Source organism: Centrocercus urophasianus, unplaced genomic scaffold, assembly GCF_019232065.1.
Source record: "Centrocercus urophasianus isolate 14NV4802_14NV808 unplaced genomic scaffold, USGS_Curo_1.0 seq_11, whole genome shotgun sequence".
NCBI lineage: Eukaryota > Metazoa > Chordata > Aves > Galliformes > Phasianidae > Centrocercus > Centrocercus urophasianus.
In genome coordinates this window covers 540,275-553,237 of record NW_024884253.1, presented here as the reverse complement: position 1 = coordinate 553,237, position 12,963 = coordinate 540,275, and the positions used below count along the sequence as shown (strand labels likewise).

The window sequence follows — 12,963 nt, the reverse complement described above, 5'->3', positions numbered from 1 at the left end:
GCAAAAAAAAAAAAAAAAACAACTCCCTGGATGTGTTGGAAATGTTTGCAGATAAAGCAAACTCACAGCAAAGCCTTTTGCCTGGGTAAGAAGAACCTAATCTTAAGTGGAAGTGGGTTTTTTTTGGAAGGGGCTGGAAGGGGGGGGGGAAAACACATTAACCTCTTCTTGCCTGGGTCTAAGCCCATGCCAGCTGGGTTTTGATGGAGAGCCAGAGCTTAAACTGCCAGTTGCTTCACAAACCCCAAGAGTAGGGGGATATAAGAAGGGCAGAAAACAATTAGTTTCTTCTCATTGGTGTCCTCGACAGCCAGAGAGAGGGTCTGTGCTTTCTGACAAGAGGGTCAGATGACAAAAAATTCTCCCAGTTTGCTCTTTGTCTGTCTTTCTCCAAGAACTGCCATAGGAAAACAACGCAGGGTTCTGCATGGCCCCATGGAGTTCGGCTAGGCAGAAATTGAGTCACAGAGACTGCAGACCTGCAACTTAGCCAACTTGCAGTTTCACACCCAACAACAGGCAGCACTTTGGCCCGGGGTTCAAGAGCAGCTACAAGACGTTGCTCCACACGACCCCGTCCCTTGGGGGTGCCACCTCTCACCTGCTGGCCATATCAGCCTGTCGTTAAGAACGCTGGGGAACAACAGCAGCCAGAATCTCAAGTGGTTCTGCCCAGACTTGACTCCATCTGCCATAACCGGGGCAGGTCTCCATCTCTCCCCCCCCCCCTCATCCTCCTTCCTCCCTTCCCTTCGGCAGCATCTCAGCCCATTTCAGCGCCGTTATCCCGACTCGCTGCAGCGAAAGGAGGGAGCGGAGCCACCCCTGCTCTTTGTTCGAGCTGTAACTGGGAAAGGCTCCAAAATACAGACGTGCACAGCTGGAGGTGCGCACCTATAATACAGACACTGAAGTTCCAGCTGCAAGAGGAACACTGCTGAGAGGTCTTGGCAAGATCTCTCTCCCTCTCCCAAAACCTCCGCCAACCCCCTGCACCACTCAGCCCCGTTCCCTCCCCCACTACCACCTCTTTTCGCTACCCGCATGCCTACAACTTCCAGACCACCCCCTGCAAGACGCAGACCCCACTAATTCGATCCCAAAGCAGGAAAAAGCTTGGAGGACCTCGGGAAGATGTGGTGGTATCCGGGGGTAGCCTTCTTACCTCTCTCTACGTACAGCACCGCAGCCAACACGGCGAGCAGAAACGCCTTCATGGTGCGGCGATGGGGCCGAGGAGATGCGCAAAGAGACGACAAGCGCGCTGTGCTAGCGGTAGGGCTGAGCGCTGGGGGCGGGAAAAGGGCACCAGCGACGCCCAGCGGTCCGCCTTCAAGCCCTGAGCCGCCCTCCCCCTCCGCCTCCCCGGCCTGTGCTAGTTTCGTTTCCCCGCTCCGTCGCTCGGGAGGCCGGGAAAGGGGTAGGTGTTGAAAGGGGGGAGGGATGGCGCGCGCAGTGATCAGAGGCTTCGTGAGAGCAAAACCAGCTTTTCTCCGGCCCCTTACCTCCCTGCCCCCATTTCAAGGCTTTTTCCACCCCGCCCCCGTTCGCTTCATTTCCCTGGGGGAAGGGCATCGTTCAGCAGGGGAACCCCTTACATGCAGATCTTCCTTCGTGCATAACCCTCTTTCGCGAGCAACGCGTTGCATTCACAACTCTTTTCATCCGCTGTATTTATGGCCCCAAAATACACATGCACAGATCCCCTGCGTGCACGTGTGCTCCTGATACATCCGCAACCGCCCTGCATGCCATGTGTGCGCAGCTCCTTCTGTGCGTGACCGGATCCCCTGCCTGCACAAATATATGCAAGACTCCTGGCATGTGTGGTGCCTTCTTTGCATGTATGCTGCATGCACAGCCCCATGCATACAAAATTAGATGGACTAGATTATCTTTAAGGACTTTTCCAACTTTACTATTATTCTAAGACCCGAGCAAGTAAGGAACCAACTTTCTGACCTGCCTACCAGATCCCAAACGGGATTAGTTGAAGACATAGTGCTAGGCTAGGCAGCAGAGACAGCATGGGACATTCTGAGCTATGAGACAGGACAGGTCTTCAGAACACAGAGTGGTCCAATAAAAACGATTGCAGTTGTGACCCAAGTTCTGTAGGTCCCAAAGAAATAGCAAAGTCTTGCTAAAGGAAATGAGCTTGGTAGAGGCCTCTGAGGGAGGGAGCCTGGGAAGTTTGCTGTTGAAGGGAGTCTGGGAATGCAGGTTTGACAAACTCTGTATGCCACAGCTGGATTTAATTCTGTAGAATCAGCATTTTCTGGCAAATGAGTCTGAGTTTTGTCGGAAGAAATTCCAGCTCCTGACTTTTCAGTGTGCATTCAGAGTCCTCTACAATGAAACCTCTTCCCTCATTTATTTCATGGCTCATTCTTATTTATCATTGCCAGTTATTCTAGCAGGAACTGAGTGTGTGTGGTGTCTTTTTGTGGTCTAATGTCTTCCACTGAAATCAGCTGCTAGTGCTGTTTCTTTCTTTGGTTTGAAACTCAGATGCACAAAGCCTGTCAAGTTTCAGCTTTGAAATAGCTTGAGCATAATTCAGTTGCTCTGTGCACCATCGGTCACATTAACTCACAAGATACCAGTATCATAGAGTGACAATGACCAAGTTCAGGCATTATCTGCAAGAGTCAATCTGACTTTTTGAAGTCCATATGTGAGCAATCTCATGGCACACATCTGGTTATCAGGAAGGCAAAGCATGTTCTTTCATCCTTTCTGCTCCTTTGGTGTCTTGTTTGCTCCACACATCCCCAGCAGAAACATACAAACACGTACAGCTCTCTGGTTTTCTCACCCCCACAAATTTAACATTAGCAGTTCCATTACTTCATGAAGAGAATTCTTTCCTCTGCTGGGAAGGAAGAAAGAGGACCTTAAAGTGACAGGACCACAGGATCTGGAGTCTTCCCAGTAATACTGAAATGATGGGGTAAGGACAGCAGTAATTATAGGATGCTGCCAGTAGAACAGGTGAGCAGAGTGCCTAGGGACCAATTTGCTATGGTAGACGGTATGGAAAAAGCACCAGGTAAGGAAGCTCTTCTGAAAACTCACTGATCTAAAGCCCACATCTCCCACGTCACAGCCTTGGTAAGGAGGATGGCAAAGTTGTGATTGTCTCATGGCAGGGTTCTCTTTTCTAAAACAACATACAGCCAAACACTGCTGAATAACCGAGCCTTGTAGATTTGGGGCTTGTTGAATGAATTTGCTGAAGTGTAGGGTTCCTATTGTGAATGTAAGGTGGAAAAATATGTCCTCAGAGACAGTGAAAAAGGCAGAAGGGGTAAAATCCAGCAGCAGGAATGTGGTCTGCGCTGGAGAGAAGTGGATTCAGGTAAAGAGATATGCTCAAGGTAATCCTTTTACCTTGGGAGGTAAAAAGAAGCAGCTGGAACTGAAAGCAAAGTAGTGCTAGAGTTAAGCATAACACGGTTTGCTCTGTGCTGGGGAGAAACGGCCAGTTTGAAAATAAGGAAATGGAGATAGTGGCAGTTTCTTTCACGGGTCAAGAGAACGGGTTAGCAGGGATCAGTGCAGCAATTAAAACTGGAATTACTAGGTCTGCAAGGTTTTAGGGCTGAACTGGCACTTTGGGAGTTTGCTCAGCATTTGCATAGGCTGGTGGCATGCAGAGAGTTTCCTTTACTATATATTCTCTGTTTCAAGGCTTGGGGAGAATGCCTGACTCTGGCCATGCTCGTCTCTGTGAAGCACATTTACCCCACTGGGGTTTGCAAATGAGGTGTTTCTCCTGCTAGTGGAGGAGAATGGCTTCCCAGAGCAAATCTGCTAAAACCACTTTGCAAAGATTTCTCATTGGCAAGCCAAGCCACAGGTGTTTCTTTGGACTTTCTTGCAGTTCTACAGTGCCAAAATACTCTCCATCACCTTGACAAGACACTCTTTGCTGCAACCCATGGGGACAAACCTAAGATAACTGAATATGTAGGTATGTAGTCGCTAGGCTGCAGTATATATTAGAATAGGACCTTCATCTGATCAGTGCGAACAGAAGTCAGGAGCGTGCAGTCATAGTCAGGCTGACAGATTTATGAACTGTTGTTTGTAGTTGGTGTCAACATGTCAGATTTCCCTTTCTCAGAACCTTTCAAAACCATTTTTTCAGAACCATTAAGGTGAAGGTAGTTCTCTGACTGCTGCATGTCCAATCAGTATCCACGGCAGCATTCTTACTAATTCCATTCTGTATGACTCACACTCTGTCTTGCTTGTTTATTCTAGGCTTTTTGAACTGTGAAGCTTTAAGCAGAGGTCATTAGTTAAGTTAAGAAGTTGCATTCTGATTGCTGTTGTTAAAGTGTACTGGAGGATATGTCTCTGTCTAGAACAGCCAGAATGCTTCCAAATAAAGGTTGCTCTAGAATGATGCCCTCCAGCATTATAAACCAGCTCCTCTATCCAAACCTGACCCTTCTGTCCTTGTATGGACTATGTGGCTGGTATGCATATCTCCAGCCTTGTCCAGGATGAACCTTGGAGCCATGCTGCCTTTATTTTAACTCCAGTTCTGTTTTTGGCTTCATTTTCTAGATGGTCATTGTACTTGAGCCTTTTCTCCAGCCCTGTCTGCTTGATGACCCTTGGACCTGTATGGTACATATAACATCTCCAGTCCTATCTCCATTTTCTGACTGAAATTCGGATGCACTTTGTAGCTTTGTTTCCATTCCTGGCATCTTTTAAACTGTAGTGAGGTTATGTAGCCTTTCTGCAAAGGTTTCTGTGCCTGGGGACTTCTCTCCAAGAGCACGACCTTACATGTCTGGTGGTTCTGGGAAGAGAAGAAGCCATTCCAGACCTTTCCCATCCCTTCCATCAAAAACGTATCACACTGAAGCTTTAGGCAAGGTGCTGGACTTCGGGAGATTTGTAGTACAAATACTAATTTCAGGATGACTAAAATATGATTGGATATATGTCCATGTGTGTGAGGGCGCCTAGAAGAATCAGAAACACAAGGGTGAAGAGGAAAGGCATGTGTTTACTGCTGTATTCACCATTCTGTATTGGATTGCTTTCAAACGGAGCAGAACAACAAAGTGACCTTAAGTAAGAGAATGGAGATGGGATGGGAGCAATAAAATGCCCTGATAAGCTAAACAAAAGAACTGGGAAGTTCAGGATTTTTGAGTTAAAAGAGGCAAAATAAAAGGAAAAATGAGCCAAGATAGCTTATTTCCTTCCAAAGGGCATAAGAGGCAAATCCAAAATCATCTTGTGCTCTGACAAGTACCTTAGAAGTATGGTGAGGACTGCATAACTGTCATTTCTTGTTTAAGTGTGGCATAGAATTGACACTGGCCAGATCAGCTGGCCACACGTGTGCTGGTGCTTGTGAGAAAGTGAGTAGATTAAATCTGTAAGAATAAGTTTGAGAGGGCAAAATCCACCTGCTTGAATATTTTGTATGATAAAATTGCTTTCTTCTCCCGGAAGTTATTGCACTCTGTTTTATTACACTCATTTCCTCTAGACTGCAGAAAGAGAGTTTCTTGTTCCCAAGAGCGCTGTCTGCAGGTTATCTAATTGCTGATTACATCTAATGCTGGAGCAGGCCCTGGAGCCAAGGGCAGGTCCCAGATGAGCTATTGTGAACACCAGGCACAGAGCCAGTGCTTGCTTCCTGGTCCTCCTGCACCAGCACTGAACTTTTCATGCATGATGAACCTCATTGTGCATGATGACAGTGCTCTGCATGGTGTTCAGGGGTTTACCTGGGTGAGAAATCAGCTGAAAAAGGAGAAATCCATATCTCATTCATATTATGCAGAGCTGTGTCAGCAAGTCTAGTGCTTGTACTGCTGATGCTGGGAACCCTGGAGGTGTTCTGGGATTGAACATCCTTCGGAGTGATCTTCCTACGTGATGTCAATGGAAGAGCATTTTTGGGTCACATTTGGTGCTATAAAACAAAGTCAAGCCTGAATAGTACAGGACAATTATGCTTTAATGAAGAAATCATGGAATCATAGAAACACCAAGGTTGGAAAAGACTTCCAAGATCATCCAAGCATCCACCTACCAATATTTCCCCACTAAACCATGCCCCTTAGTACAACATCTAAACATTTTTGGGCTAGGAAAGAAAAGGTAGCCAGAACCCTCAACAGCTACATGGGAATGAACAATAGGAGGGAGAGAAGGGAGATGGAGGGGAACTGGAAGGGTGTTTGAGTTTATTCTCCTTCCCCAGTAGACACTAATGAGATGCTGAGGACAGTATTTCTATCATGCATCTGGATAATGATACTCAATCTGCTGATGCTGGAGGCAGTTCTCCCAGCAATCAACTCTAGCTTTCTTCTCTTAGATGCTAGGAACTTTTCTGATCCTATCTAAAAACTCCTTTGTGGCCATGTGAAATAACCCTAAAGCAGAAAGTGGAGAGAATGCAGCAGCTCAAGCTTTCCCACTGGGGAAGAGATTGGAAGGATCTCATCCCATGAAACTCCAGTTTACACTGCCCAGCGTGAAGCATGCAACTTTTCAATAGATGTAGAGTTCCAACAAGGCCTTTTTTTGTTCTATTTCCCCACATACGAGAGATGTTAAATGCATGATCTAATGTAACTGCAACTTCTTTTTCTGCCAAATTACTGGAAGAGGTATTTCCTCATCCTATATTTGTGCAGATGATGTGTTCACAGTAACAGTATGCTTGCCCCGTGCAGATTTCATCCTCTTTCTCAGATTCTCCTAGTGTGTCACCTGCAAGCTCAATCTATTTATTCTCTATTCTGTCTGTCAAACCGGTAATTAAAATATTGCATCATAGCAGAACCATGGCAAGCTGCAGAGGATCCCATTTAATACATCCTTCTTGTTTGACAGCAAGCCGTCGACAGTTATTTGCTTGTGCTTTTAACTAGTTTCCTTGTGAGACTGTCATGTGGTGTGGTGGAAAAAGCTGTGTTAACGCTGAAATATGTGATAAGTACCAATTTTACCTTACCTACAGATTTTTCCACCTTGTCACAGGTGAGAATAACACCCATCTGTCACAAAGCTCTTGTGGTTCATTGCCATCTCCTTGACATCCCCTACGCCATTACAGGTTGTTCAACATTTTATTTCAGTTTTCTTTCCTGGACTGACTGCTCAGTATTTCCCCATGATTTCCCTATCCCCTTTATAACAATGCACACTGCATTTGGGAATCCCCGGTTTTCCACCCTGAAGAAAAAGGAGCAGGTGAAACAAGCTTGGTTGCTACGATGTGCAAGATTTCTTTTCCTCTGTGCCTGGTTGCCACTTAGTTTGGTTAATACCCCTTACTGATGTGCATATGGAAAAAGACACCTTTTCTTTTTGTGGCCTGCTTCATTTTCATGTTCTTGGTTTTGATGTGCTAGTTGGCACATCAATTAACATGTATTAGATGTGGTTGCTGTCTCCACCTGCCTTCCTTTTACCATGCATCTACTGCAGGCTGGAAGCAAAAACACATCTCCCAACTCTGGGTGTGGAACTCAAAGTTATTGTGGGATTGCAGAACAGGAGCACCTCTAAGTATCACCTAGGTGTCTGCTCCTGGAACAGATCGTATGCTAAAGGAGCATTTCTAAGCATCATCTGGATGTCTGCTGCCAACAAATGCAGTTAATGCTGGAGATTACCAGTAGCACAATCCTGGGTATGGCCATGCACTGTTGCTTCATTGGAAAAGGCAAATTTGATTCTTCCCATGGAAGAAGAGGTGATTTGTCAGTCTGTGCCCAAACTCCTGGGCCATAGGAACCCATATCTGTGACCTGCACCTTTCTTCAGCCCAGGAAAAGTTGTTACCAGTGTGAAGATGAGCTTGGACCTTATCCAGACAACATATAACTCATGGCTTATGCCCAAGCAAGAAGGACAGAAATGTGGTGGATTACCCATCCTTGAGACATTGAAAGTCAGCCTCGGGGCTCTGAGCAACCTGATCTAGCTGTAGGTGTCCCTGTTTGTTGCAGGAGAGTTGGACTAGATGATTCTCAAGAGTCCATTCCAACTCATTTCTATGACTCTAACTGTCCCTCTTTATTTCTCTCAAGGAATTTCAGTGATTTCCCACTCAGAGCATCAGCTTTGACAAAGTCCAGTCATAAACCCTACCTGAGTAGTTACTATTGAGAGACATTCAGCTCCTTGTTCACCACTATGGGCTTTCAGTCTGGGAGCTAAGTGTATACTGGCCATGAAACAGGTAAATCCCTTTAAAAAAATACTTAAAATAGTGAAAATCTGAAGGCATTTCACCCACAAATGTTCAATCACCATAATCCTTGTACATCCAGGTGGAATCCAAAAGTTTCAAGAAAGGAAGGGGTTCCCTCTGAATTTGGAGACAGGGAGACACAGGGACTCCTCTGTTCATTTTGTCTTGTTGGAAATAATATTTGTTTGGGTGCTATCAGCAGGCAGCACAAGGGTGTGTGGTGAAGAGAAAAGGAAGGCAACTTGAGTCTGCCCCTCAGACTGCCAGTCTCACTGTACTTTTCTCAATCTTTGACTCCTTCCCTGCCTGCCAGCTGACCTCGCTTTGCTTTCTCCCATTCAGTGAAAGAGGTTGAGGCATAAATTACTCCTGCTTCCCCTTTCCTGTGCTAACTTGTCTGATGCTAAAGACAGTAATAGCTCTGGCCCTGAGCCCAGCTTTCCTAGAGTTTTTGGAGAGCATCTAATGTATTGCAGGGCCTCTTGGAAGACGTGCCTTCCATTTTCTCTGCATAGGGTATTTGTGGTGCATGTGTTTGTGGTTTCAAGAAGCAGCATGGTCACCATTGCTGCCAGCTCCTTCCCTTGGCAGAATCATTTCCCTCCCAGACACAGAATGAAATATCTAAAACACGGGCCACGCACCAGGCTCTAGAGATCACAGTGGAAACACGAAAGGTGGGCATCTTTAGCTGGCCATAGAACCATAGAATGTGTTTGGGTTGGAAGGGACCTTGAAGATCATCTGGTTCCAAATCTCCTGCCAACCACTAGGTCTAGCACCAGATCAGGCTGCCCAGGAATCCAACTTGGCCTTGAATGCCTCCCAGGATGAGGCATCCACAATTTCTATGGGCAGCATCTTCCAGCACCTCACCAACCTCTGAGTGAAAGATTTGCCCCTCACACCTAGTATAAATTTACCCTCCCTAGTTTAAAATGATTCCCCCTTGTCTTTTCACTATCAGAGTATAGAGGAAGTCTGTCTCCCTCCTGATTGTAAACACCTTTGAAGTACTGGAAAGAAACCAGTTGCTTTCTATCTGGCAGTGTAAAACATCTCAAAAATAACAGAATCACAGAATGGTTGTGGTTGGAAGGGACCTCTGAAGATCCAGCTTCCCTGGCTGGGGGCTTATGGCCAACTTTTTGTCCACCAGGGACTCCCAGGTCCTTCACTGAAGAGTTACTTTCCCATCAGGTCTGCCTCCAGCTGTATTGGTGCATAGGGTTATTCCTCACCAGTTGCAGGGCCTTGCACTTGCCTTTGTTGAATTACAAGAGGTTCTTCTCCTCCCATCTCTCCAGCTTGTCAAAATCCTTCCAAATAGCAGCACAGAATTCTGGGGCATCAGCCACTCCTCCCAGTTTTGTTTCATCAGCAGACTTTCAGAGGAGGCTTTACCAAAATCATTGATAAATGACTTAAACAATACTGGAACCAGTGTTGACCCCAGAGGACACTGCTATCTACGGGCCTCCAGAAGACTCTGTGCTACTGATCACAACCCTCTGAGACCTGCCATTTTCAATCCACCTCACCATCCACTCATCCAGCCCACACTTCCTGAGCTTGCCTATGAAGGTATCATGGGAAACTGTTGCCTTGCTGACATCCCAGTAGACAACATCCACTGCTCTCACCTCATCCAGCCTGTTGTCCCATCACAAAAGACAATAGGTTAGTGTAGCACATCCCTTTGCTGAATCCTTCTTGTCTTCCACATGCTTAGAGACAGCCTCCAGGATAAGCTATTCCATCACTTTCCCAGGAACTGATGTGAGGCTGACTTGCCTGTAGTTTCCTGGATCTTCCTTGCCCTTGTTGAAGACTGGGATGGTACTTGCTTTATGATATTTGCTTTCTTCCAGTCATCAGGCACCTCTCCTGATTGCCAAGACCTTTCAAAGATGATTAACCATGATATCCACCATCTCCCCTGGTTCTTTTTTCGCATCCCATCAGGATCCATGGATATATGGATGTCAGATTTGCCTAAATGATTTCTAACCCAGTCCTCCTCAACCAAGAGAAAGTCTTCCTCTCTCCAGAATTTCTCTCTGGTCTCCTGAATCAGAGATTCCTTCATGCTGATCTTTGTAGTGAAGACTGAAGCAAAGAAGTCCTTCAGTATCTCTGCATTTTCTTCATCCTCTGTTGCCAGTTTTCCTGCCTCATTCTGCAGTGGGCCCATATTTTCTTTAGTTTTTCTTTTGTTGCTGATTCATTTGAAGAAGCCCTTCTTGTTGTCCTGGACATCCCTAGCCAGATTTAATTGCAAATGTGCCCAGGCCTTTCTTATCACATTTCTGCCTATATTCTGCCTCTGACAATATCCTTATATTCTGCCTCTGACAATATCCTTATATTCTATCCCAAATGGCCTGTCCCTGCTTCCACTCCCTACACACCTCTGTTTGTTTTGTCAGGAATGCTTTGTTCATCCATGGAGGTCTTATATTCACTCTGCTTGATTTCTTGCCCACGGAGATGCATCATTCTTTAGCCTATTGGATGTGATCCTTGAATATTAACCTTGGATCTCTATTCCTTCTAGGGACACTTCTCATAGTATTCATTCAAGAAGGTCCCTGAAGAGGCCAAAGTTCGCCCTCCTGCAGTCCACTTTTGCAGTTCTACTTATTACCCTGCTTTCTTCTCAAAGAATACAGAACTCCACTATGAAAGGCCTCACCTACTTCCTCCCCCTGATCAGGTGGCCTGTAGCAAACACCCACAACAGTGTCACCCTTGTTAGTCTGTCCTTTAATCCAGCATTTGATGGAGGTATCCACACTTCAGCTTTGATTTGCTATCTGGGTGCTCTCTGTAACTCTCCTATTCCCCCCTCTTTCCTAGCTTAAATCATTCCTTATCAGGTTGGCCAGACTGTTAAGGATGCATGTTCCCCACTCTCTGAGATTGATTCCATCTCTTACAATTAATTGTCAATTTTACTGAGTCGCATGATTATAGAAACCAAGATTCTGTTGCCAGCACCAGCAATGGATCCTTCCAGATTTGCAGTCAAAAATATGCTGACTTTCAAGACAATGCTTTAGGCAAATCATCTCATAAAAGACCTCATTTAGCTAGCAAATAAAGCATCTCATGAAAGGAAAAATAAATAAATAAATAAATAAATGAATAAATGAATAAAAGAACAGCTACAACAACCACAAAACAAAGACTCTGAATTGTTTGGATGAGTCCTGGTGTCAGAACACAGCTGAGCTAGTCTTGCTGCCAACTCTTCCCTTTTTTATTTTCGTTCCGGAGAAGTGAGCTTGCAGCAGGGGTTATGACCAGGAAGCTCTGGGTATTTATGTTAGTCTTTAGCTGCCTGCCCCTCTTCTTCGTAGACATCTCCAGGCCTCATACAGAGCCATTTCTGCCTCCCTTCAGCTGCAGCTCTTGCTGGGAGAGGAGGAAGCAAAGAGCCTTGAATCTAACAAAACCCAGCACAATCATTTCTAAGCCATGGTTTTCTTAAAGCTATCTCACAGTCTCTAAATGACTGGGTTTGGCAATAACAGTTGGGTTGGGTTGGCCCTGAAAGAAAAAAAAGGGAAATAGGTATGGAGACATTTTCTTTTCCAGCTGGACCAGGTCTGTGTATGCCAAACCATTTCCTTCTCCCTTCCATCTCCCCACTACCAGACACTGCACCTCCTCTCTAGGTCACATTTGTTCCTCTTTGCCTTTTCTCCAAACTCAGTTGGCACGTCAGAGCTGGGAGATGAAGAATGCTCATGATACCCTTCCAAGTGCAAATAGCCATGGGAGCCAGAAATTGTTGCCGACTGAGGCTGGAGGAATTTCCAGAAATTGCCAGAAATAAGATTTATCTCTTCTTTCTTGTTTATGAACTGATGTTTGTTAACCGACATATTGTGACCTGAAGAAGGTACTGAACTTCTCCACTGTGCTGACTATTGAACTATTACCTGTATTTCTGGCAGGGTGGATTGCTATTCCGCATGGTGTTCAAAAACTCAAAGAGAAAAAAGTATGTCTTCAAGATTATCTTCAGAGCTGTAAATATTTGAAGCCTGAACATGTCAAAAGGGTCTTTTACGTGTTTTCTTAGATGACATTACTGTCTGAAGACACTTCAGGTTCAAGGAGGATTAGGAAATCAATGGGAGTTCAGCATCTAACTTACTGAGATTCTTGAAAATCCCAGGCGAAGCTCATCTGCAAGTCATGAGCTCTTAGAGCAGTAATTATCCCGGTGTAACACAATTTTATTTTAGACAATAATGCCAACACAGGGTGCTTTTCCTAAGCCATCACTGTCCACAGGCAAAAATGTAAGCTATACTAGCTAGGACACCCAGGAACGTCGCTGCATAGCTGCCTTGCTTGCTGCTGCCTCCATTCACATTGCACAATGGTTTCTCACAGCATGAAACATTCCGGTGGGCTTGGTTTTGTTGCTGACTTGTTTCTGGACACGTTGGAGAGCACATCTTAGAGATGACATATTTAGGCTTGTCAGAGTCTAATGCAGAGGAGAAGGGAAAAAAAAAAAAGAATAAAGTGCAAGGATTATTGCTATAATGCTTTCCTAGCTAAATCTGCAGTGGTGATTATTAAAAAAAAAGAGGCCAGGGAGTGGTCCCCAAGGCAAATATGTCCTCTCAGGACTAGCAGCAGTCTGGCCATGTCAATACTGCTGATATATGATGAATGACTGCTCTGGGCTCCAAGTTATA

At 45.4% G+C, this 12,963-nt stretch overlaps 1 protein-coding gene and 1 long non-coding RNA gene across 2 annotated transcripts in view; one reads left to right on the top strand and one right to left on the bottom strand.

Annotated features, from left to right (window-relative positions):
- The window catches only part of LOC122171876 (lymphocyte antigen 6E), a 6,065-nt gene extending 4,765 nt beyond the window's left edge, over positions 1-1,300 (bottom strand). Inside the window, exon 1 of the mRNA XM_042839721.1 lies at positions 1,166-1,300. Coding sequence (XP_042695655.1) covers positions 1,166-1,217 — 52 coding nt within the window. The 5' untranslated portion in view covers positions 1,218-1,300. The remainder of the gene's footprint in view (positions 1-1,165) is intronic.
- A 9-nt stretch (positions 1,301-1,309) lies between these two features.
- LOC122171879 overlaps positions 1,310-12,963 on the top strand; it is a 47,235-nt gene continuing 35,581 nt past the window's right edge. Inside the window, exon 1 of the long non-coding RNA XR_006172118.1 lies at positions 1,310-1,420. This is a non-coding gene — a long non-coding RNA (uncharacterized LOC122171879). The remainder of the gene's footprint in view (positions 1,421-12,963) is intronic.